Source organism: Erythrolamprus reginae, chromosome Z (assembly GCF_031021105.1).
Source record: "Erythrolamprus reginae isolate rEryReg1 chromosome Z, rEryReg1.hap1, whole genome shotgun sequence".
In the NCBI taxonomy this organism is placed as follows: Eukaryota; Metazoa; Chordata; class Lepidosauria; order Squamata; family Dipsadidae; genus Erythrolamprus; species Erythrolamprus reginae.
Window position 1 is genome coordinate 86,723,956 of NC_091963.1, and position 26,536 is coordinate 86,750,491.

General features: G+C 45.8%; 1 protein-coding gene across 3 annotated transcripts in view; it reads left to right on the forward strand.

Moving 5' to 3' along the window:
- TEX10 (testis expressed 10) overlaps positions 1–26,536 on the forward strand; it is a 107,630-nt gene that overhangs the window by 46,868 nt on the left and 34,226 nt on the right. For all 3 annotated transcript variants that reach the window (XM_070727778.1, XM_070727779.1, XM_070727780.1), the window contains exons 7-8: positions 11,628–11,763; positions 16,613–16,788. In XM_070727778.1, the coding sequence (XP_070583879.1) occupies positions 11,628–11,763; positions 16,613–16,788 (312 nt within the window). The remainder of the gene's footprint in view (positions 1–11,627; positions 11,764–16,612; positions 16,789–26,536) is intronic.

Here is a 26,536-nt window from a genome sequence, read left to right on the forward strand (position 1 = left end):
GACGCAGAGATTTGCCTCCCACCCCTCGCCCATGCGTCATCTTCCCTCCCAGACAAAAAGGCCGGCTTTCGGGGAGGAAGTCTTCTGGGAAGTCACATGATGAAGGGAAGCCGCCAGGGAGGGAGAGGGGGGAGAGAGGAGGGAGGGAGAGACTGAATTTAGCCCTCGCCGAAGACGCTTGCCCATTAGCCAATCTCTCTCTCTCTTTCTCTCTCTTTCTCTCTCTCTCTCTCTGTCAGCCTCACTATGTTTCATCTTTCCACTACGCATCGGTTGTCATAAGTAACGGGAGGTGGTAGGGTTATGGGGGATTTGGGGGAGGAATGTCTCTGGAGGGGCCTTGATAACTTTCCTTTCTCTGGCAAAGGCCAGGATGAGTTTCGATTCTCCTTGAGAAGAGGTGAGAATAAAGTTCCTTAGAAGCTGTATTCCATAGGCATGATGCTAGGGGGAAGATGCGTCCACCTGACAAAGATGGACAATGGGGATTGGTTATTTCCCAAAGGGGGGCAAGTGGGATTCTTTCATATGGGCAACTATCATGCCTCTTTCTTCATACTTTGCTTTGCTTTTGATGCATTTATTTCTGATTTGAGTAAAATTCACTTTTGAAGTTCAAAATGGACTCTGAGTTTTATTTTTCTTAAATTCTGAGTGAAGCCATCCTGACACACACAATCTCTCTCCCTCCTCTCTCCCCTCCCCCGGAAAGCCCTGCATTTTGTCTACCTATTTTTCTTCCTTTCTTTGGAAAATCCAGGTTGGCTGAGGAATGAGTACAATCCACGGTGGAGGCTTCTCTCTCTCACAACCTGGCCAGCTTTGATGGGGCCAGGACAGTGCACACTAGAGGAGGAGGGGAAGGAGAAGAAAAGCCTCCATTGTGGATTGTGCTCATTCCTCAGCCAGCCCAGATTTCCAAAAGGAAGAAAGAAAAATGAATATTGAAAAGCCCCAACGAGAGCACACAGGGTTTTCTGAGAGAGTGAGTAAAAGTACAGAGACAGAGAGTGAGTAAAGGTACAGAGACAGAGAGCGAGAGCGAGTGGGATACACACACACAGACGAACATACACCCACAGGAGGCAGAAAAAAAGATGAGAGAAAGAGAGAGAGAAGATGATGGGAAGATAGAAAAAAGACATGAGAGAGAAGGAGGGAGATAGAGAAAGATATGAGAGAAGGAGATAATTATTTCCCATAGAAAACAAAATGGAGCCACAAAACCTGGGTAGGTGTGGCCTGGGGGGTATCATGTGACTGGGGGGAATGAATGATGTCAAGTTGGCCACACCCACCCAGGCTTTTTGGCTCCCCTTATTTTGTTTTCTGTGGGATAGAGGCCCAAGTGGCTCTTATGTTTAAGGTTGCAGACCCCTGGTCTAGCCTAAAGAAGAGAAGATTTAGGGAGATGTGATTTTTTCCCAATATTTGAGGGATTGTGATAGAGAAGAGAATGTCAGTTTACTCTCTATAGCACTCTTACAGAAGGACAAGAAGTAATGGATAGGAGACAGGTTCAGATCTGCACATGTCTCAGTGTATTGTATTGCTCAATTTGTGCCTGAGTGTTTTAACCTTGGGATAGACAAACTTCTACCTTGGTGTACTTTTGGGTTTAAATTCTACATGTATATTGTCTTGATTGAAAATTCAGATTTTCAGGTATTCCTTTACGATATGGAATGACAATGTTGCTAAGTTTGTTTTTTTTGTCTATAATGGTTATTTTTCTGGATTTGATGAAAACTCAGGATAATTAAAAGTTCTGTGCATTTAGTTCTTTTTTTCTTTTTCCTCTTAATTGGTGGGCAAACTTTCTGGTGATTCCCATTTTCTTCTCCAATGGGCAAATCAAAAGTATTGATTTTTTGTGGATTTTCTGTAAATTTCAATGATGAGGTTTTGTCTTTTCTTGGATAAGAAGTGAAATATTTTTAATGGAACCCCCCCCCCCCCAACTAAGTCCAGTTGTCTTTTGGAAAATATACATTTGGGACAATACAAATTTAAATTTAAAAATAATAGAGGAATTAATAGAAATGTGAAAAAGAAAGAAAAAAGCTTATATTCTTAACAGCATTTGTATTTTATCCTCTTAGTTTAAAGTTTATACCAAAGTATCCTTATTAACTTTTTAGTAGATTATTAATTTAGCAGTAGATTACTAGGATACCTTACTATAACGTTATTATATTAAGATATTTTCCCCTCTAACTATTAGATATTAAGCCATCTTGCTTTATCAAATACTATCCTTTAGAAATATTAGTCTAGAATTATTATAGAATGTTAGAAATGAAATGCATTAATCTTGCTTAGTTTGTACTTATAATTGTGTCTTTACTTTTTATCTACTGTTTAACTTATTATCAATACCTATATCATTATATAATATGTTTTAAAGCTCTTAAGATTTTGTTGAACTTAGAATGAATTAAGCATCTTTTTCTTTGATGGTTCATCATTTTTAGAAAATATAAGAATTAACCCCATTGGCATTTATATTGTTATAAAATTTGATTAATTTTTCTTGCTGGGAAGAACTACTTACGAATCCTATAACCATCAAAAGCAATTGAAACTAAGCTATTGTCCCTTCTAATAACTCTTGATACCTGTTTATAGTATTACCTATTGGAATTACATATCTATCTATTCTCCTTGATATAAGTTTCACTCTCACCCTTCTTTCATCAACTACCCCTCTTATTTCTATACGACAATCGATCTGAGGATCTTCAATATTATTTAATATATCACTTAAGCTTACTTTCCCTATCTAACTCTGGAACGGACTATTAGAGATCTATATAAGTGGGCTAGCTGGTGGAACATTGTTAAAATGACAAGCCTTTCTAATTTGTCTAAACTGGGATCGGGGAAGAGGTCAATCAACCAATCCACCTCAGCTATACCTAGCCCCTCTACCCAGAGATCACTTGAAGATATGCTGCCCAGAGAAAGGTCCAATTCATATAAAGATCTACAAACTATGTTGCTGCAAATGCAAGAACTAATGCTTAAGAACCATGAAGATATTAAAAAAGAAATAGGTGAAGTGAGAAATGATACTTCTGAGTTAAAAGAAAGGATGCAAAATATGGATAAAAGACATGAGGCTTTCCAGCAACAGATGTTAAAACAAGAACAAAAAATTCAGGATTTGGAAGACAGGATTGACCAGGATCATAGACAAATGGAAGACCTGACTGAAAAATTAGTCCAAGCCAACAAGGAATTAGAAAATACTGTAATCCAACTTGAGAGCGAAAAGGCCAACCACTTCCTTAGATTTCAAAACCTTAGGGAGGAGAAAAGTGAGGATCTACCAGACATTATGGCAGACATTCTGTCAAAGGCGTTGGGCATCGAAAAAGATACGATGTTAAATGAAATCGACGAGGTACATAGAATTAATACCAACTACTCCACATGCCATAACCTCCCCAAGGAAGTCCATATCAAACTAGTTAAAAAATCAGTCAGGGACGAAATACTTCACAGAGCACGTGAAGACCCCATAGATTACAAAGGGAGACAGCTGGTTATCCTAAAGCAAGTCCCAAAACACGTAACAGACCTATGTAAGCCATATACCTTTCTATCTGCTAAACTAACTAGGCGCAACATAAATTTCAGATGGCTAGTCCCAGAGGGAATGCTAGTGACCTGTCAAGATAAAAAAATAAAAATAGATACGATTGACAAAGCCGAAGAATTCTTTGAAATTTTTTTTACCAACGACCAGACGGCTGTTACAATAAATAATAAGGAAACAAGAAACCCTACGCCAATTAATGAACAACTAACAGACCAGATTCCAAATAGATCAGAAGGAACACTGGCTACAGATAATTTAATTACCGGAAATAATGGCTACGCAGGCATACCAAAAGAGACTAGAAGTACCAGGGCAACTAGACCTAAATAGAGATAACCTAAATTTGGCACAAAAAACGACTAACTGGGGAATCGAGTTATATTCAATCAATATAAATGGATTGAACGCGCCAAAAAAAAGAAATCAAATCCTAAATAAATTTGCCAAACTAAACCTAGATATTATTGCAATGCAAGAAGTACATATTAAAAACAAATTTGAGCATCTTAAAAGAAATAAACTTGGGAATCTATTCTCATCTTTAGCATCGGAAAAAAAGAGAGGTGTAATCTGCTACGTTAACCCTAATATTCAAGCCAAACTGAAATACAAAGATAGAGAGGGTAGAGTCCTGATAATAGAACTACAAAAAGATTCGGAAATAATAACCTTAATCAACATATACGCCCCGAATGAAGGACAAGAAAGATTTTATAAAAAATTATTAATTATTATAAATGAATACGCTATGGACAATATTTGTTTATTAGGGGATTTTAATGGAATAATCGATAAGGAACTAGATTATAACAACGATAGAAGTAATAAACAAAAGAAAAGAATCCTACCCAAAGCCTTTTTTGATTTAATTAAAGAATTAAAACTTAAAAATAGTTGGAGAGATAGAAATCCTAACCTTAAAAAATTCACTTTCTACTCAGACAGACATCAATCTTGGTCAAGACTGGATATGGTCTGGACTACAATAGAACTTAATACAAAAATTTAGTCGGTTGAGATAGAACCCAACTTTATCTCAGACCACAATGCGCTTAAAGTAATATGGAAAGGAACTAAACAATGTTCTAGATGGACGCTTCAAAAATCTATTCTCAATCAGGAAAATTTCAAACAGAAACTTCAATTGGAAATGAACTTCTTCATCCAAGAAAATATTAAAGAACACACCAGTGTTCAAAATGTATGGGATACAGACAAAGCTGTAACTAGGGGAATTGCTATTTCATACATGGCTAAAGAATATAAACTAAAAAAGCGGAAATTGGAAAAACTAGAAGAAGAATATAAACTACTAGAAGAAAATTTACAAAAATATCCCCCCAAAAAAAGAAATTAAACAAAAAATGTCACAGATAAAACATGAGTTAAATTTAATAGATAACAAAATTTAGCACAACAAATTAAAAGTAGCAATCAATATAATTTTGAAAATGCTAACAAGCCTAGCAAATGGCTAGCCAATAAACTCAAAAAACAAAGGGAAAAGAAACTCATAAACTGTCTTAAAACAACAAACGGAGATGTATGCCACGACTTGCAAAGCAAAAAACAGATTGCTAGGGATTTCTATAGCAATCTTTATGATAATCCTGAAAATACACCCAATAACTTACATGACCAAAAAATACAAGAAATTCTAGAACAGGCTAATCTCCCCAAATTATCACAAGAAACGAAAGATATAATAAATAAGGCAATTACCAATACAGAATTAAAAGAAGCAATCAAAGATCAAAAAAATAATAAAGCCCCGGGCCCTGATGGCCTCCCAACCGAACTCTGTAAAGACCTTCCCATTGAAATGGAAAAGGCCCTGCTAGAAACAATGAACGAGGCCCTAGATAAAGGTATAATTCCAACATCTTGGACAGAAGCAAATTTAGCGCTACAGTGATCTCTCGGTTAGCGCGGGGGTTACGTTCCAAGACCTCCCGCGCTAACCGATTTCCGCGTTATACTGGATGCGGAAGTAAAAACACCATCTGCGCATGTGCGTCATTTTTTTCATGGCCGCACATGCGCAGATGGTGGAGTTTGCGTGTGGGCGGCGGGGAAGACCAAGGGAAGGTTCCTTCAGCCGCCCAACAGCTGATCTGCTCCGCAGCGCGGAAGCAGCGAGGAGCCGAAGATGGGGTTTCCCCGTTGCCGCGCTGCGGAGCGGATCAGGTGTTGGGCGGCTGAAGGAACCTTCCCTTGGTCTTCCCGCCAGATCACTTGCCGCTTGCCAGTCCACGCCCCCCTGGATGAGCGGCCCCGCATGGCCCCAGCGCCGGACTCCGTTGCCGAACGCCGAAACCGGAAGGGGCGAGGTGGGGGGGGGGGGAGAACGGGAGGCTCAGCATTCTGTCAGTCGCAGCGCTGGCTGTCAACTTTTCTTTTTAGCACTGGGGAGGCAAGTCAGCTCCTGCCCAGTTTTAAAAAGAAAAGTTGACAGCCAGCGATTGTTCCGCTGCCGCCAGCATGGCCTGGCTGGCAGCGGAAGATGTAACGGAGCCCACGGGGGATTCGCCTTCCTCCCACCCGCAGCCAAGACTGATCGTTCCCTGCCGGCCCGATTGAGCGGCCGGCGGTCTCCATTCAGGGAACAGAATGGAGCCTTCCGCGGCGGGGCTGATAAGGGGGGGAGCCGAGGGGGGAGCCAAGCCCAGCCCCGTGGCATTCGCTTTCCTCCCGCCCGCAGTTGACGTCCACCCCCTCCTCGGTGTCCCCGGCACCCAGCGTCCCCACGCCGCCTCCACCTCCCGGTAATGCGCCCGACCTCTGCCTCTCTCTTTCTCTCTCATATACCACGCCGGCAACAGGGAGAGAAAGAGAGAGAGAACTAGCGTGGACTTATTTTTTATTTTTTAATATTTTATTTTTTTAATTAATATTTTTTGAAAAACCGCGTTGCAGCGTTTCGCGCTAATCGAGACCGTGCTAATCGAGGGATCACTGTATTAGCAAAAAAAGATACGGACCCTACAGAAATAGCTAATTATCGACCCATCTCTCTTTTAAATGCCGACTACAAAATCTTTAGTTCTATCTTAGCTAGTAGAATTAAAGGATTTCTAAACCAATTCATACATACGGATCAAAATGGCTTCCTTCCAGGGAGACAGTTAAAGAATAACATTAGAATAGTACTTGACACCCTGGAATACTACGAAACCCACAGTGAAAAACAAGTGGCATTAATATTCCTCGACGCCCAGAAGGCTTTTGATAATGTGTCCTGGAAATTTATACTTAAACAACTTGAATATATGGAATTCGGCCCTAAATTTATGAACGCAATAAAAGCAATATACACTTATCAATCAGCATATATCATCCTCAATGGAGATATATCAACAAAAATTTCCCTACATAAAGGAACGAGACAAGGTTGTCCACTGTCCCCACTACTCTTTATCCTAACATTAGAAGTTCTAACTAGAATCATCAGAAAAAAGGAAGATATAAAAGGGCTAAAGTGCAAAAATGAAATTTATAAACTACAAGCTTTGGCAGACGACCTTGTATTTATTCTAGAGGACCCCTTAGAATCTGGACCTAAATTACTTGCCATCCTAGAAGAATACGGCACAGTAGCAGGGCTTAAAATAAACAAAACCAAAACTCAAATCCTAACCAAAAATATGACAGAACCGCAGAAAGCCATCTTAATGGCCAAACTAGACATTCAAATAGTTAAAAAAAATTAAATACCTTGGCATTAATTTGACGAATAAAGTGTCTAGTCTAAAAGAAAACAATTACAATAAATTAATAGATAAAATACAATCTGATTTGTTGAAATGGAAGTATTTACAACTCTCATTATTAGGAAGGATTGCGGCTATAAAACTTAACATCTTGCCCAAAATACTGTTCCTATTCCAAACATTCCCAATCCAATTGAAACAAGAATTTTTTATAAAATTGAATAAAATTACCAGTAACTTTATTTGGCAGAACAAGCGCCCGAGAATTCGCTTAAAATACCTACAAGATAGAAAAGAAGAAGGAGGTCTGGCACTTCCAATTTGGAAAGATTATTACATTGAGCTTATCTCATACCAGATTACTTAGTTTAGAAGGTCACGACCTTCATTTAGGATGGCACTACTATCTTTGGGATGAAAAGCCTACGACCCATAAATATTTTACCAACCATCTGATTAGGAAATCTTTAATACATACCTGGAAAAAAATTAAGATAAAACTATATAAAGGAATCCCAATATGGTACGCCCCATTAGAAGCATATGTTCATCCCAATTTTCATAAAAAAAACAATATACAGTGATCCCTCGATTAGCGCGGGGGTTACGTTCCAAGACCTCCTGCGCTAATCGATTTCCGCGTTATAGTGGTGCGGAAGTAAAAACACCATCTGCGCATGCGCGCCCTTTTTTTTTCATGGCCGCACATGAGCAGATGGTGGAGTTTGCGTGTGGGCGGCGGGGAAGACCAAGGGAAGGTTCCTTCGGCCGCCCAACAGCTGATCTGCTCCGCAGCGCGGAAGCAGCGAGGAGCCGAAGATGGGGTTTCCCCGTTGCCCAGGCAAAGGGGAAACCCCATCTTCGGCTCCTCGCTGCTGCCGCGCTGCGGAGCGGATCAGGCGTTGGGCGGCCGAAGGAACCTTCCCTGGCTCTTCCCGCCGCCCAGGCAAAGGGGAAACCCCAAGATCGCTTGCCGCTTGCCATATTGCAGCTTGGAGCCTTGCTTCGCCTCCTTCGCTGCAAAGCGGCAAGCGATCTTGGGGTTTCCCCTTTGCCTGGGCGGCGCTGGGGCCATGCGGAGCCGCTCATCTAGGGGGGCGTGGACCGGCAAGGTGCCCTCCGCTCTCTCTCTTTCTCTCCCTGTTACCGGTGTGGTATAAGAGAGAGAAAGAGAGAGAAAGGAGGGCGACTTGCCAGTCCACGCCCCCCTGGATGAGCAGCCCCGCATGGCCCCAGCGCCGGACTCCGCTGTTGCCTCCGCCCTTGTTCGGCTCTGCAGCTGAGAGGCCACGTCCACCCCCTCCTCGGTGTCCCCGGCACCCAGCCTCCACCTCCCGGTAATGCGCCCTCCTCGGTGTCCCCACGCCGCCTCCACCTCCCGGTAATGCGCCCGACCTCTGTCTCTCTCTTTCTCTCTCATATACTGTACCACGCCGGCAACAGGGAGAGAAAGAGAGAGAGCGGAGGGCGACTTGCCAGTCCACGCCCCCCTGGATGAACAGCCTCGCATGGCCCCAGCGCCGGGCTCCGCTGTTGCCTCCGCCCCCATTCGGCTCTGCAGCTGAGAGGCAGTAGCTACGTTCACTCCTTTGTCCTCCCCAGCACCTAGTGTCCGGCCCCACGCCACCTCCAGCTCCCGGTAACACACCCGACCTCTACTTGCAGGAACGGGTGGTGGGGCGGCGCAAAGGGGCAAATGTTTCTGTGCAAGGTGGTCGCACAAGCAGCTTAGAAGGAACAATAACGACGCGGCCACCTCGCCGCTGACACAGCCCTTCCCGGCAGAGCCCTCCCCAACAGCTCCCGCCGCCAGCGCAAAAAAGAAAAGAAAAAAAATCCCCAAAAGAGGCAGGCACAAAGCGGGGGCACAAGGGGAGCTGCCCGGCAGAGGTTGCTTTTTTTCTTCTCGTGGGCAAGTGGAGGGGGGGAGAGAGAAGGGAGGAAGAGAGTGTGAGAGAGGAAGAAAGAGAGAGAGAAATGATAGAAAAAAGGGGAGAAAAAAAGAGAAATGAGAAAATGATTGAAGCAGAGAATGACAGGAAAGAAAGAGAAAGAGACAGAGAAGTGACTCTTGGTGATGACGTATGACGTCATCGGGTGGGAAAAACCGTGGTATAGCAAAAAAACCGTGGAGTATTTTTTAATTAATATTTTTTGAAAAACCGTGTTGTAGCGTTTCGCACTAATCGAGACTGTGCTAATCGAGGGATCACTGTAATAAGGTACAAGGATATAATAAATTCCAATGGTGAAATTAGATCAAGAATAGAATTAGAAAACCTAGGTCAAAAAACGGAATGGTGGGAATACTTACAGATGCAAACTAAATTTAACAAGGATAAAAGTAAATCAGGAATAGTTAAAAATGCCCCTCTACTATGTACAGAATCCCAGGAACAATTAATTTAAAAAATTTATTGCTACTTAAATTATAATGAATTAGATATTACTAGTACAAAAATCAATGTAAAACAATGGAATTTGGACCTTAAAAAAGAGATCAAAGAAGATGAATGGCAATTACTCTGGAGCAGAAATTATAAACTAACCATAGCCACGTCCTACAAAGAGAATTTAGTTAAAATGTTCTACAGGTGGCACATTACCCCGATAAAACTAACAAAACTAAACAATAAACTTTCACCATACTGTTGGAAATGTCACCAAGAACTAGGCACCTATTTCCACTTATGGTGGCAATGCATAAAAGCACAGAACTATTGGAATATAATTGGACTCTGGATTGATGAAATACTAAATCTGAAAATAGAAAAAAACCCTGAATGCTTTCTTTTGGGCATTCTTAGACAAAATTTGCCTAAAACCCAAATACACTTAATTGTCCATTTAACAACAGCAGCCAGACTAACTTTCGCGCAGTGGTGGAAAAACGAGGATATACCTCCGAAAGACGCAATAATAAAAAAAATTAAATACTGCGCAGAGATGACGAAACTAACTATACTAGTTAGAAATGAAGCATTGTCCTCATTTAATAACTGTTGGGATCCCTTTTACAGCTGGTTGGGGGGGGGAAAAGAGAATAACACGCTACAAGATTGAAATGATGGATATACACCTGACCAGTTACAAATCCGGTATATAGCTCTCTTGTATTTTTTATAGTAATAAAAGACCTTAGATATATACAGATAGAATATTTACTACTATTTCTTAAAATCTCTATACTCTTGATTAACTCAACACTTGCATTTGCCTATTCAGATGATTAATCCGAACCATGGTAACGAGCTAATAAATTAGGAATTAGTTCTCGTTTTCAATACAGCTCCCCTGGACATTCGCCAACCCCTACCCTTTCTATCCTTTCTATGTCCTCTGTCTCTTCTAACCTTTTCCCTCCTCTTCTTCACCCTTTTTCTACTTACTCCTTTTCTCTCTTCTTTACAAGTTTTTAAGTTTGGTAATTGTTTTATTATGCTGGGATTTAACTGTTTTTCTGTTTCGATTGTTCTTTTATGTTTTGTACATTTGTAAAAATAAAATTTATTATTAAAAAAACCCCAAAACAAAGTATCCTTCTTTCACTAATCTACCCTTTCTAATCATGAACTTCATAAATCATAAATCAGACAAGGTGTGACTAAATATCCCATAGATCTAATCAACACCAACAACTCCTGGAGAGATAGTCATGCCTGGATCTCATCCTCTTTATTCTTGCATCTAACAGGGGTCCTGATAATCAAACTCCCCATCATCCTCTGACTCAGACAGTACCCTAACTGTGGGGTTCCAGTCTCCAATTCCCCTTCACTCTCACTCTCAGACTCAGCTGGCAAGAACACTGGCCTGTGATGCCAGTATTCCTCCGTCTCCTGGTTCTCAAAATCCATGACCAGCTGAGCAGATGTGGACCACTCACAATACTCAGTATCAAATGTTTTGCTTTTTATATTGAATCTTTTTCTTACCTGAGTATACAATTGAAAATGTTATCTGTCAGCAACCTTGATTTCTCTTGATTGTATCTTACATTGTCCCTGCTGTTGTTCTAACTGCTCTTGATAGGTTAACTATGTCTCATTACCTCCTTTTTCTTGATATTATTGTGCTTCTTGTGCTAAGAATCATAAGGCATTTTTTGGCATAGCCTCAGTTAGCGTTAATTTATTCCATATTAACATAGTGGTTTTGAAATCTACATTAACTTTATCATACTGTAGAAAATAATGCTGTTCACATCTTAGATTATGCTCTCCTAATTCTAATATCTAATGAGATTTTCCCCCTACATAATATAAAGAAAATAAAGTATCATTACTGATTTTTATCTTTATCCTCTTATTTAGCAACAATAGAAACTTTGATGAAAGCAGTCTACACGTTTTATCAGCAAAGGAATCTTCCTTTTCCTGTACGTACATTACTTTTGAATTTTTTTGCCAGACTTTATCAGAGGGAAGAGATGAACCTTCATATAAATAGGTAATAATATTACTTCATATAAATAGGCAATAATGTTACTTTCAACATTTGTGTCAAGTAAAAGAGAAAATCATTTTTATTATTTTTTAAAATTTCTTGTTGAATTTTTTTTTTTGAAAATGATACATTTTGCAGCTAATTTAGTGTCACTTTGTAAATGTCTTGTTTTTTAAAAAGCTAATGTGGGAGCATGCAGTGATAAACCTACAATATATTTACAGTGATCCCCCGCTCGTTGCGAGGGTTCCGTTCCAGGAGCCCCCGCAATGAGCGGGTTTTCGCGAAGTAGCGATGCGGAAGTAAAAACACCGTCTGCGCATGTGCAGATGGTGTTTTTACTCCCACAGCGCTAGCGAGGAGCCGAAGATTGGGGGCGGCGCGGCTGTTTGCCGCCGGCATGGAGGGCTTCCTAGCAGCCCCCCAAACCCGGGTTGGGGGTCCGGGGGGCGCTGTCTCTCGGCGCTTTCGAGCCGAGTCCGGGAGCGAACTCGCTCACGGACTCGGCTCGAAAGCGCCGAGAGAGAGCGTGGACAGGCCCGTTCCTTGGCGCTGTCTCTCGCCGCCTTCGAGCCGAGTCCGGGAGCGAACTCGCTCACGGACTCGGCTCGAAAGCGCCGAGAGAGAGCGTGGACAGGCCCGTTCCTTGGCGCTGTCTCTCGCCGCCTTCGAGCCGAGTCCGGGAGTGAACTCGCTCACGGACTCGGCTCGAAAGCGCCGAGAGAGAGCGTGGACAGGCCCGTTCCTTGGCGCTGTCTCTCGCCGCCTTCGAGCCGAGTCCGGGAGCGAACTCGCTCACGGACTCGGCTCGAAAGCGCCGAGAGAGAGCGTGGACAGGCCCGTTCCTTGGCGCTGTCTCTCGCCGCCTTCGAGCCGAGTCCGGGAGCGAACTCGCTCACGGACTCGGCTCGAAAGCGCCGAGAGAGAGCGTGGACAGGCCCGTTCCTTGGCGCTGTCTCTCGCCGCCTTCGAGCCGAGTCCGGGAGCGAACTCGCTCACGGACTCGGCTCGAAAGCGCCGAGAGAGAGCGTGGACAGGCCCGTTCCTTGGCGCTGTCTCTCGCCGCCTTCGAGCCGAGTCCGGGAGCGAACTTGCTCACGGACTCGGCTCGAAAGCGCCGAGAGAGAGCGTGGACAGGCCCGTTCCTTGGCGCTGTCTCTCGCCGCCTTCGAGCCGAGTCCGGGAGCGAACTCGCTCACGGACTCGGCTCGAAAGCGCCGAGAGAGAGCGTGGACAGGCCTGTTCCTTGGCGCTGTCTCTCGCCGCCTTCGAGCCGAGTCCGGGAGCGAACTCGCTCACGGACTCGGCTCGAAAGCGCCGAGAGACAGCGTGGACAGGCCCGTTCCTTGGCGCTGTCTCTCGCCGCCTTCGAGCCGAGTCCGGGAGCGAACTCGCTCACGGACTCGGCTCGAAAGCGCCGAGAGAGAGCGTGGACATCGCCCGTATCTAGAAGAAGTTGCCACCCGAGCGCTCTTGCCCGGCGGGAGGCGAAGCATATGGGTGGGGGGGCTGTCAGGACACCCTCCCACCCCAGCACTTTGCATCCCGCGCTCGTTGCGAGGGTTCCGTTCCAGGAGCCCCCGCAATGAGCGGGTTTTCGCGAAGTAGCGATGCGGAAGTAAAAACACCGTCTGCGCATGTGCAGATGGTGTTTTTACTCCCACAGCGCTAGCGAGGAGCCGAAGATTGGGGGCGGCGCGGCTGTTTGCCGCCGGCATGGAGGGCTTCCTAGCAGCCCCCCAAACCCGGGTTGGGGGTCCGGGGGGCGCTGTCTCTCGGCGCTTTCGAGCCGAGTCCGGGAGCGAACTCGCTCACGGACTCGGCTCGAAAGCGCCGAGAGAGAGCGTGGACAGGCCCGTTCCTTGGCGCTGTCTCTCGCCGCCTTCGAGCCGAGTCCGGGAGCGAACTCGCTCACGGACTCGGCTCGAAAGCGCCGAGAGAGAGCGTGGACAGGCCCGTTCCTTGGCGCTGTCTCTCGCCGCCTTCGAGCCGAGTCCGGGAGTGAACTCGCTCACGGACTCGGCTCGAAAGCGCCGAGAGAGAGCGTGGACAGGCCCGTTCCTTGGCGCTGTCTCTCGCCGCCTTCGAGCCGAGTCCAGGAGCGAACTCGCTCACGGACTCGGCTCGAAAGCGCCGAGAGAGAGCGTGGACAGGCCCGTTCCTTGGCGCTGTCTCTCGCCGCCTTCGAGCCGAGTCCGGGAGCGAACTCGCTCACGGACTCGGCTCGAAAGCGCCGAGAGAGAGCGTGGACAGGCCCGTTCCTTGGCGCTGTCTCTCGCCGCCTTCGAGCCGAGTCCGGGAGCGAACTCGCTCACGGACTCGGCTCGAAAGCGCCGAGAGAGAGCGTGGACAGGCCCGTTCCTTGGCGCTGTCTCTCGCCGCCTTCGAGCCGAGTCCGGGAGCGAACTCGCTCACGGACTCGGCTCAAAAGCGCCGAGAGAGAGCGTGGACAGGCCCGTTCCTTGGCGCTGTCTCTCGCCGCCTTCGAGCCGAGTCCGGGAGCGAACTCGCTCACGGACTCGGCTCGAAAGCGCCGAGAGACAGCGTGGACAGGCCCGTTCCTTGGCGCTGTCTCTCGCCGCCTTCGAGCCGAGTCCGGGAGCGAACTCGCTCACGGACTCGGCTCGAAAGCGCCGAGAGAGAGCGTGGACATCGCCCGTATCTAGAAGAAGTTGCCACCCGAGCGCTCTTGCCCGGCGGGAGGCGAAGCATGGGTGGGGGGGCTGTCAGGACACCCTCCCACCCCAGCACTTTGCATCCCGCCGGCAAAGAGCAATAAGGCAGCAGCTTCTGCCGGACACGGGCAATGGGCGGGACAGAGAAGCGGGAAGAATCAGGAGGTTCCTTTGGCGGCTGGAGGCTGCCTGGCACCCGCTGCAGCCAAAACAACAAAGCCAGGCAGCCCCCAGCTGCCAAAGGAGCCTCCTGATTCTCCCCGCTTCTCTGTCCCGCCCATTGCCCATGTCCGGCAGAAGCTGCCTCCCGTGCCGATGTTCCCCGCCAAGCCCAGTTCGGCTTCCCTGGCTGCTTGGCCGGAGGGGGGGGGCTCGGCCAAAAGGGGCTGGAGACGCAGCGATTTGCCTCCCGCCCCTCGCCCCTGTGCCACCGGCACGTCATCTTCCCTCCCAGACAAAAAGGCCGGCCTTTGGGGATGAAGGGGTGTGTTCAGCTCTGCGTCTCCAGCTCCTTTCGGCCGAGCCCCCCCCCCCCCCCGGCCAAGCAGCCAGGGAATCCGAGCCAGGCTTGGCAGGGAACATCGGCACGGGAGGCAGGAGACGATCGGGCGACCGGAGCAGCAGCCAGGGAAGCCGAGCCGCGTATGGCGGTGACGGCGGCCGTCTCCTGCCTCCCGCGCCGATGTTCCCTGCCACGCCCGGCTCGGCTTTCCTGGCTGCTTGGCCGGGAGCTGGATGCTGGTGGTGGCGGAGGAAGGCGAATGCGGCTTGGAAGCTGGGAGGGGGGCAGAATATGGGAGGAGAGAGGCTTGCAATAGAGGGTGGAGGAAGCGGCCATGGGAGGGCGAGCTGCCTCAGGGAGGAGGATCGGGCGGGACCAGGTGGGGGCTGGAATTTCTCTGCCAGGGCGAAGGGCGGGCGAGCGGGTGCTGGGGAGGGCTTCTCGCCCTCCCGACAGCAAGAGGGGGGAGCGAACGGCGTGGGCAGGCGAAGGGCGGGCGAGCGGCAGCGAGGAGTTTGCGTGGGCGGTGGGGAAACTCCTCGCTGACGCCAGCAAGAGGGGGAAGACCCAGGGAAGCCGCTGCCATCTACGCATGCGTGCCCGGCACGCATGCGTAGATGGTATTTTTGACTTCCGGGTTGAAAAATAGCGAAGTACCCTGTTCGCAATGGTTGGGGACGCAATAAACGGGGACTCACTGTATATGTTGTCAAACTTTTTAATCCCATTCATCAAATTAATATACCGTATTTTTCGGTATATAAGACGCACCTTTTTCCTCTCTAAAATTGGCTGATAATTTGGTGTGTCTTATACTCTGAATGTAGCTTTCCCCCCCCCCAGCCCTAACTAGCTGTTAACGATCTTTCCAAACTCTTACCTTACAGGTTCTTTCATTGTTTCTCTCTGAGAAGATTGTTTTCCAAGCCCTAAGTCTTTTCATGGTTTTTTTCATTGCTCTAAATTGCTCCAAATAAGTTTCTTTCCAGCCCTAACCAAGTGCTAACGATGTTCCCAGCTCTTATCGGCTTGCAAGCTCTTTCATTGTTACTCTCTCCAAATAATGTTTTCCAAATCCTGTCTTTGTAGGGTTTTTTTTCATTGTTTTCCTTGCTCCAGATGTTTCTTTCCAGCCCTAACCAGGTGCTTTTAATGTACTCAAGCTCTTTCATTGTTACTTTCTGCAAAGAAGAATGTTTTCTAAGCTCTAAGTCTTTGCAGGGTTTTTTCCATTAAACTACTTGCTCAGATTGTTTCTTTCCAGGTGCTAATGATGTTCCCAGGTCTTACTGGTTTGCAAACTCTTTCATTGTTACTCTCTCAGAATAAATTTTTTAAGCCCTTAACCAGGGGATAAAATAATGTGCTGAAGCTGACCAGACTAAGAATGCTAGCCAGATGAATACCTGGTAAGAAGATTGTTTTCCCTATTTTCCTCCCCAAAATCTAAGGTGTGTCTTATATTCTGGTGCGTCTTATACTCCCAAAAATACGGTAAGACCTCTGAAATTCATCCATGAAAATTTTGTGAATTAAGAGCCTCAAATACGTTGTGAATTAAGAGTTTATTTTCTGGGACTGAAAAAATATCTTCAAAGTTTGTGTAATGTGCACGTGGTTGCATTATAATTATGAAGTTACTTACTTGTTACTGTTTTTTTCTTGTGCCTTGCAGAAGCCAAAGTAAAGTATTAACTTGTTGGCTGGCTGGTCTTCCTCAGCAGCTTGTTCTTCTTGGCTTAAAAAATCCTGAACTTTCAGAGAAGTTGATTGGTATTATTTATTCTGCTGCATCTCGGAAGAACAAAGAAATTCTACAGAGTTTACAGGCTGCTGCTCCTCTGATATATGGTAATTATTATTTTCACATTTGAGAACTAGACTGGTTACAATCTCTAAACTGCATCAAGAAAAATATTTTGAAACAAGTTAAAAAGGATTTATTCTGTAAATAGTTGCTTTTTCCATTTGGAGCTTTTATTTGAAAGTATAACAATAGAATCAGGATTTTTTTATGATGAAAGTTGTAATCTGACTACATTTATGTAAAATTAGTTTAACACTGTATTAAGAGTGCTGTGATAATTTACAATAATTGGCTGCTTCCACTGTTATGCTAGCCAGAAACACTCAACTATCTTTATAGAGAATTTGCCTCTTGCATTTTTGTTTTTTCCCCCCTTTTAACTCTTATAATTTAAAAAGCACAATGGCTTAAATAGGATTGGAGCAACTATGTATACCAGGTTAAATTTATTATGCCCATTAGGATAGCAGAAAAAGAAGCTGCAGAGGGGAACAAATTGCTGTCCTTTAACAGCTTATGTCAAATGCCTGCTATACCAGTGGTTGCTGCAGAGGTACAATAGAATACCATATTTTTGGAATATAAGGTGCACCTTTTTACCCCACAAAAGAGGGTGAAAACTTGGGTGTGTCTTTTACACCAAATATAGCCCCACTGAGCAGCCACTCCCACCCTTTGCCCTCTGCCTCCTAGCAATTTACCTCTTTGCAGCAAACAGGGAAGAACCTGTTAAGCCAAGCAATTCATTATCAGCTTCCCAACCCTCAGCTCATTTGCCACCTGCTAAACTGAAACTGAAATTAGTTTTAAGGAGGCAGATAGGGAGAGATTGGCAGAGGCAGAATTTTTTTTTCTTGTGCTCATCAGTTGAATCTGAATGCAAAGAGGTTAGTTAATAACTATAAATGTTTCTAGAATGTTTAAATTATTAGATTTACTTTTTAAAAATCTGCTTTATTATTGTTCTAGACCAGTGTTTCCCAACCTTTTTTGAGCCGCGGCACATTATTCACATTTTCAAAATCCTGGGGAACACTGAACGGGGTGGGGTGGGGGTGGCTAAAGAAAAGTTTTGACAAAAAAAAAAAATCTTCCTCCATTTCGCTCTATTTCTCCCTCACTCTTTCTCTCTCTTCCTTCCTTCCCTTCTTTCTCTTTCTCCATCCCTCTTTCTTTCTTCCTCTCTCTTCTGCTCTCTTTCTCTCTCCCTCCTTCCCTCCCTATATGTCTTTCTCTCTCCCTTGCTCTCTCTGCCTCTCTTGCTATCTCTCTTTCATTCTCTCTCTTTTTCTCTCTTTCTCTCTCTCTTGCTATCTCTTTCTCTCTCTGTCTCTCTTTCTCTTTCTCTGTCTCTCTTTCTCTCTCTCTTGCTAGCTCTCTTTCTTTCTCTCTCTTTCTCTGTCTCTCTCTCTCTCTCTGCCTCTCTTGCTCTCTCTCTCTCTCTCTCTCTCTGCCTCTCTTGCTATGTCTCTCTTGCTCTCTCTCTCTTTCTCTCTCTTCCTTTCTTCTCTGCGGAGGCCGGCGAAGGTTTTTCTTATTTTAAATGTTCCGGGTGGCAGGGGGATGCGGAGCCCGCACGCACACACCCCCGACATTCCAAATCCTGCCTCAGCTGTGAGAAGAAAAAAGCGCTCGGTGAAGGGACTGCATGCAAGAGGGGCCGGGCGGGCGTTAGCAGCCCGATGAGGAGGACGAGAAGCCGCTGCAGCCACCCCAATCGCCCCCCTTCCCTGGGTACCTTCCAAAGGCCCCTGGAAAAAGGCAGGAGGTAGCAACGAGGCGCGAGGACAAGCAGGCAGCTTGGCGGAGGGGAAGCGCTGACGGGCTCTCCTCCTTCCCCACCCCCGCGCTTCTCTCCCGCCCTGGCTTTTGCTTCGCCCGCAGATTTCCCCGCAGTTCAAAAGGAGGCAAGAGGTGGCCTGGATGAAATTGCGGGGAAATCATGGGGCGAAGCAAAAGCCAGGGCGGGAGAGAAGCGCGGGGGTGGGGAAGGAGGAGAGCCTGTCAGCGTTTCCCCTCCGCCAAGAGGTTATTGCCGCCGCCTCTGCCTCCACTCAGGGAGCCATCGTGGTTGAGCTGAGCGAGAGGAAAAGGCGCGGTGACCACGGTGGCTCCCTGAGTGGAGGCAGAAGCGGTGGCAATAACCTCTGTGCTTTCTACGGCAGCGTGGCTGAGCTGGACGGAGGGAAGCGGCAGCTCCCACTCGAGGAACCCATGGCAACGGGCGACGGCTTGGTGGGAGGCGACGGCGGGAGACACAGGCGGTGGGAGGAGAGGGAACCAGGAAGCGACTGTGAAGCCCAAGACCATCCACACAGGACGACACTCAGGCAGGGGCGCCAGCAGCGCCCTGCCCAGCTGGAGCTTCTCGCGGCACACCTGGCCATGTCTCGCGGCACACTACTGTGCCGCGGCACACCGGTTGGGAAACGCTGTTCTAGACAACTTAACAAATGAAGAAGCTTTTTAAAATAAATGCTTGATCTGAAGAGGCTCAGTGCTGTTATATCTTCTTTTAAATAATAGAGAATAATATTTATTTCCAGAAAGCCACATCAGTTTTAACAGTTCTCGGTGGTGCAGTGGTTAGAGTGCAGTACTGCTAGCTATTTCTGCTGATCGCTGTCCACCAGCAGTTGGCAGATCGAATCTCAGTAGGCTCAAGGTTGATTCTTGATCTGAAGAGGTTCAGTGCTGTTATATCTTCTTTTAAATAATAGAGAATAATATTTATTTCCAGAAAGTCACATCAGTTTTAACAGAATCTCGGTGGTGCAGTGGTTAGAGTGCAGTACTGCTAGCTATTTCTGCTGATCACTGTCTGCCAGCAGTTGTCAGATCGAATCTCAGTAGGCTCAAGGTTGATTCAGCCTTCCATCCTTCCAAGGTCGGTAAAATGTGGACCCAGATTGTTGGGGGCAATATGCTTGCTCTCTGTAAACCACTTAGAGAGGGCTGTAAAGCACTGTGAAGCAGTGAAGTAGTCTAAATGCTATTTCTAAATGCTATTGCTGTTTACAAGCATAGTCTGAAATATAACCATGTGTTGTTTAGTATTAAGATAAACCAGTTAAATTCTGAATTAGTCATGTTTGGAGTGTAAGACATACCTTAGTTATTGGGGAGGAAAATAGGGAAAAGAATCTGCTTATCAGGTATTCATCTGGCGTTCTTAGTGTCAGCCTCAGCACATTATTTTATCCCCTAGTTAGGGCTTTAAAAAAACTTTATTCAGAGAGAGTAACAATGAAAGAGCTTGCAAGTCAGTAAGAGCCGGGAACATCATTAGCACCTGAAAAGAAACATTCGGAGCAAATAGAGCAATGGAAAAAGTCTTAGGGCTTGGAAAACCTTCTTAGAGAGTAGCAATGAAAGCATGCAAGCCAGTAAAAATTGGGAACATTGTTAGCACCTAGTTAAGACTGGAAAGAAACATTTGGAGCAAGTAAAGTAATGGAAAAAAACCCTACAGAGACAGGGTTTGCAAAACATTCTTTGGAGAGAGTAACAATGAAAGAGTTTGCAAGCCAGTAAGAGCTGGGACATCGTTAGCACTTGGTTAGGGCTGGAAATAAACGTATCTGGAGCAAGTTAGAGCAATAAAAAAAACCTGCAAAGACTCAGGGCTTGTAAAATATTCTTTTCAGAGAGAAAGAGCCAGCAAGATAAGATCTGGGAAGATTGTTAGCAGCTAGTTAGGGCTGGGGATGCCCCCCCCCGGGGGGGGGGAAGGCACATTCAGAGTATAAATCACACTCAAATTACCAGCCTCTTTTAGTGAGGAAAAAGGTGCATCTTATACTCCAAAAATACAGTATTTAAATAATTGGGAGGAGCTAATGTGATTACATTTAAGGAAACTTTCTGGCATTAATATACTGCCATAATACACATTTCTCCAATTCTTTGCTATTTCTATGTTAGGCACACATGCACAGAAATACACGGCAAACAGTGTACATCATCTGTGCTGTTTGCTATTTGGCAATTCTGGGATAATAAAATGTACTGCTTTGCCCTATATTGAAATAAACAAGTCTATGGTTATCTGGGGTCCTCTTTGTTTATCTGTTTTGAAGATAGGGAAAATATTTCTCTTTCTCTAGGCTTTTGATGCTCTGGTTAGTTTCAATTATTTTTCATGAATAAAACTCTATTATGACATGCATGTCAAGCCGGGGCAGAAGTCAACAGCTTGCCACACTAGCTGTAGAAGCCCTAATGTTTATGGGAACCTGGGCAAAGTGAATTCACAAGGGAGCAGATGCAGCCACAAAGCATTATTTTGAGAAGTTCAAGGCCATCATATGTCCACCACCAGAGCAGAAGTGGAAGGAGTTGCCACATTGTCACGCTGGCACAATCTGAATGGCCAACCTGACAAGTTTGTGGGTGGACAAGGGATGTGAACTTTCAACTAAGTGGGAAACTCAGATCCAGGTTTCTCTGTGTAAGTGTCTGGATGGCTCTGGAAATAAATGGGAACTGTGAGGAGTACTTTGATTTGGACTCTTATTTAGATTGGATGTTACTTGGAACCATGACATTTTAAAATTCTACCCATACCTTGGGCACAGGGGGAGGGGGGGACTGAGCCCTAACATCTGACCTGGCGTGGACAATGTAAAAAAAGAAAAGGAAAATGGAAGAGAAAGAGCAAGCTGCTGGGGAATCCCAGGTCCTCTATAATCCACCCTAGGAATTTACAGCTGCTGGAGAGGAATGGAGACAGACGCAAATTATGCTCACAGACCGCTCTGAAAGCAAAAGATTCCAGCCGCTATCATGCCATTGGTTGATGGATTGCTTAAACATGAGTTGTACAGGCCCCAAATCACAGCCAAAGTTCTCCTTCCCAGAGAGGCACCAGGGACACCTTTCGAGCAGTGACACCTGTTCTTTGCACACAAAGGCAAGTAGCATCCTAGGGCCCCCTCTACTGGAGTGAAGCCTACTTGGACATACCCATACTTCTCTCCAAAGCCAGCTGATCAGCCTAGTCTAGGGAGCTCCCAACATTGGCAGTTGGGAGGGGGGAAGTACCACCATCAGCCCCTCCCCCCCAGGCTTGGGAGCAATTTCACTATGGCAAGCCACCAAAATGGGCTTTCTTTCCTGGAGTGAGGTAGGTGCAGAGTCAGTGGATCCCGGGATACCCTCTGCAGCCGAGCATCCAACCATGGATGGGGGCAACACAGCAGACTCTTGCGATGTCAGGTCTGTGCGCGCCTGCCCCTCTGCCAGATGGGGCCAAATGGAGCCTAAGCCAACAGGGGCAGCAGGGAGGGATTAAGTCAGAGGGGGCCCTCAGGAGGCTGTCATCCCACCAGCTGTACCTGGACCAGCAGTCACCCCTCGAACCCAGGAGACCGCACCTCGGTTCCGCACCACATTTGATGGCGACCCAAAGAAGCTGTCCTTTTTCCTCCATTGGATGTGGGCTTATATCGATGAATATGGGACCGCTACCAGACAGAAAGACAGCCGATTGGCAAGATAACCAAGGGTATGAATGAGGGAGAAGCAGCAGAATGGGTGGCCGAACTCTATGATGAAGCGGCCCCTGAGTTAGATAACACAGGTGACTTCATTCAATTGATGAGGGTCAGGTTCCATGATGAGTCCCAGCAGGTAGACGCCAAGAAACAGATTCAAAAGTTAAGGCAAGCTGGGTGCCCAGTGAAGGAATTGGTATGGGAGTTTAGAAGAGCAGACAGGAAGGTGTGGGACAGTCCCGAACGGTTCTGCGTGCACATGTTCTGAGATGTGCTGGGTCCAGAATTGAAAGAGCTGTGTGAGATCAGGGGAGTACCATGCCAAGCCCAAGATTGGTATTCCACTGCCATTGCTATAGACTGGGTGATCAAAAAGCGAAGTGAAACTCCTGTCGACCGGCCAGCCAGAAAGCAGTTGGATTGTAGGGTTCCACACAAGACCACAGCAACCCCATGCTTCTAGCCAACAAGGGGTGTAAAGTGCTATCGGTGTGGTCAGGCTGGACACCACCGAGTGGCTGGCATCAGCCCCCATCCTTCAGCCAAAGGCTAGCCCACCTTCCATTTCCAGGAAAATGGGCCTAATACCACCAGAAATGGGATAGCTGGTTCTGTCAGAGGAGCTTCCTTCCCCTCCAGATGATGACGAGACCCCGCCTTCAGAAGAAGCGACAATCCATTGGGATAAAATGAACAGTGAGGAAGACAAATGAAGCAGTTTTCCCGTTCCTCATAAAGACAAAGATTAAAGTGCCCGAAAAAGAAAGGAGAGGTAGGTAGTTGCCACAATAGATTTGAGTTGCTCACGGTGCCTACCATATTTTTCGGTGTATAAGACTCACTTTTTTCTGAGTTCCCACCTTGCTCTGAGTAAGTTTCTTTCCAGCCCTAACCAGGTGCTAACAATATTCTCAGATTTTACCAGCTTGCAAGCTCTTTCATTGCTACTCTGCCAAGGAGGTATTCCAAACCCTGTCTTTGTAGGGTTTTTTTCTCCCATTGTTTTGGTTGCTCCAGATATTTCTTTCCAGCCATAAACAGGTGCTATTAATGTACCCAAGCTCTTTCATTGTTACTTTCTGCGAAGAATGTCTTTGCAGGGTTTTTTCCCCATTAGGCTAACTTGCTCCAAATGTTTCTTTCCAGCCCTAACCAGGTGCTAATGATGTTCAAACTGTTACCCGCTTGCAAGGTCTTTCATTGTTACTCTCTGCAAAGAAGAATGTTTTCCAAGCCCTAAGTCTTTGCAGGGTTTTTTCCATTGCTCTACTTCCTCAGACTGTTTCTTTCTAGGTGCTAATAATCTTCCCAGCTTTTACTGGCTTGCAAGCTTTTTTTTTTTAAGCCCTTAACCAGGGGATAAAAAAATGTGCTGAAGCTGACCAGACTAAGGATGCTAGCCAGATGAATAGGGTAATCAGCAAGGTGGTGGAAAAGCTGGCCCTAGCGAGCCCCATCCGGTTCCAAGAGCTGATGGATTGCTAATTGATTGAGCTCCAGCCACTCTCCTCACTGAACCTATAGAGTTAAGAATGGGCCGACGTTGTGAAAGTCTTTGTTTCATCATAACCCCACAGATGTAGGAGACCGTCATAATGGGACTAGTGTGGCTAGAGAAGTGGACATCCACTATAAGATGGGAGGATGGGTACCAGAAGTTAACCGTGCACGTCATCCCGACACCCCCTCTAAGGGACCAAGAAGGGCTGATGCCTGGAGTGCTGCCAATTTTCCCTCTTTTTTTTTTTTTCAGTGTGGGTGGAAAAGTATAATGTCTGAGCAGCACATTTTTATGCATGAGCACCTGATTTTTTTCCCACAAAAAAAATCTTACGCCCTCTAAATCCTTCCCTGTGGATAATTTTAATTACAAAGATTTTTTCTTATCGTTTTTCTTCCAACTAAAAAAGAACATTCATATATACTACTAATCCATCCAATTGATGATCCTCCATTTGGAGTATTTGGTACAGTGATTCAAAACATCGTCTTTCACACTTCTTTCTTTCTTTCTTTCTTTCTTTCTTTCTTTCTTTTGTTTCCCTCTTTTCCATCTCTCATTCTCCATCCATATATTTTCTCATTTCTTTTTCTCCCCTTTTGTCTCTGTCCTCTCTCCCCCTTCCTTCCTTCTTCTCTATTTCTCTCTCCCTCTTTCTTTCTTTCTTTCTTTCTCTTTCTTTCTTTCTTTCTTTCTACCTTCCTCACTTTCTCCCTTCCTTCCTTCCTCTTTTTCTTTCTCTCCCTCCTTCTCTCCCTCTCGCTCTTTCTCTCTTTTCCTCCCTCTTTCTTTCTCTTCCTTCCTTCCTGTCTTTTTCTCTCTCTTCCTTCCTCACTCTTTCTCTCTCCCTCCTTCCTTCCCTCTCGTTCTTTCTTTTTCTCTTCCTCCCTCCCTTTCTCTCTCTTTTTCTTTCTCTCTCTCTTTCCCTCCTTCCCTTCCTCTCGCTCCCTTTCTTTCTCTCTCCAAAAGGACACAAGCTGCCCCAGTCATTGTAAGGGTGCATGGCTGCACTCACTCTCCGCTGGCTGGCTCCTTCCGCTGTTTATCAATGGCAGCACCCATCCACCCACAGCTGCTTGACAATGCCCTCACTGCCTGGACTCTGTGAAGCCAGATGAAGGAGGGAATCTGTCACTCTGGGGAAGAAGGGTGGAAGTGCCTGATGGGCACTGCCATCTTGTCCAAGGGAGTGTATTCGCACGGGGCCAAACTTCCTCTTTAGCAGTGATCGCCTTTGGGGGGGGAAAGGGCAAGGAAAAAGAAGTGGCATGGTGGGAAGTGCTGGCAGGCAGAGCCTGTCACCCAAAGAGGATGAGAAGGAAGACTTCACTTTGGCAGCAGGGCTACTAGACACAGTCCTCGGTTCCCTGTATGGCTTTGGTGGGTGATCTTAAATCTGATTTTTTTCCCCAGGGCCTATGGGTTTTGGTGTTGCTTCCCCCTATTCTTATTATGGGACCCTGCCTGCTCCCCTTTTTTTCCTTTCCCATTCTGGGTTCTTAGTCGTCTCCTGCTCTCAATATTGTTAGTACAGTATTGTATTATACTACACTCTATTCATACTGTATTATACTACATGTTTAAAGCTTTACTTACCTTACCCAGGGCTCCTCAAAGGACAGATGGTTTGGCTGCGGGCAGGGGTTTGAGGTTTGCCTCAGCCAAAGGGGTGGTGCCTTTGTTGAGGAGAAGGTGAGCTGCAATTTATAGCTTTTTTCCTTGGCTACCTCTGTGCAGCAGTTGGAAACTGCTGCACAGAGGTCTGTTGTCATGTCAGCTGCGCATAGGTGCATAGGTGCGGACCAATCCTCAACTGGCAGCCACTGTAAGGGAGGCAACTACACTACGTTCCCAGAAGATGCCAAGAAAATATCAAGACTTGGAGAGGGTGTTTAACAAGGAAAAATAACAAACTTCCCCCTCACCAGCCGATTGACTGTGCAATAGAATTTGAAGAGGTGCGACACTCCCGAAGCCGAAGATGTATTCCATGTCCCCAAAGGAACTGGAAGAGCTGAGGAAGTATATTTTACTGCCAACTTGAAGAGGGGGTTCATCCAACCAGCAAAATTGAGGGTTGCCACCCCTGTGCTATTTAAGGAGAAGAAAGACGGGATGGTGGTAGTGCTCAGATTATGTGTTGATTTCTGGGGGTTGAATGTGGTATGTGTGCAGAACACCTACCCCCTTCCTCTCATGAAAGACTTGTTGAACCACTTGTCCAAGCTAGATTTGAGAGAAGCATACTACTATAATCAGGAAGTCAGAAGAATGCAAAACTACATTCAACTACCCTCTGGGAAGCTTCCAACTTCAAGGTGATGCCTTTTGGACTGGAGGGAGCCTCCGCAGTTTTCATGCAGTACATCGAGGTACTCCACCCCCACTTATGCAAGGGGGTGCTCGTCTATTTAGATGATATTCTCATATTTAGTGAAATGCTGGAAGAGCACGTGAAACTTGTGCGACAAGTCTTGAAAAAACTCCTAGCCGCCAAATTATATGTGAAACTTTCCAAATGCAAGTTCTACAAGACTTCACTGGACTATTTGGAATACTGTATCTCCAAGGACAAGATCAAGATGGACCGGGGAAGGCAGGCATTGTTTACAGATCTTTAAAATTGATGTGGCTTTCTGGAAATAAGAAGATACAATAGCACTGGGCCTCTTCAGATGAAGCATTTATTTTAAAAAGCTTCTTCATTTTGTTAAGTTGTCTATTATTATTATTATTATTATAGTATAATAATAATATTATAATAAAAATAAAATAAATAATGTAATTTTAATAATA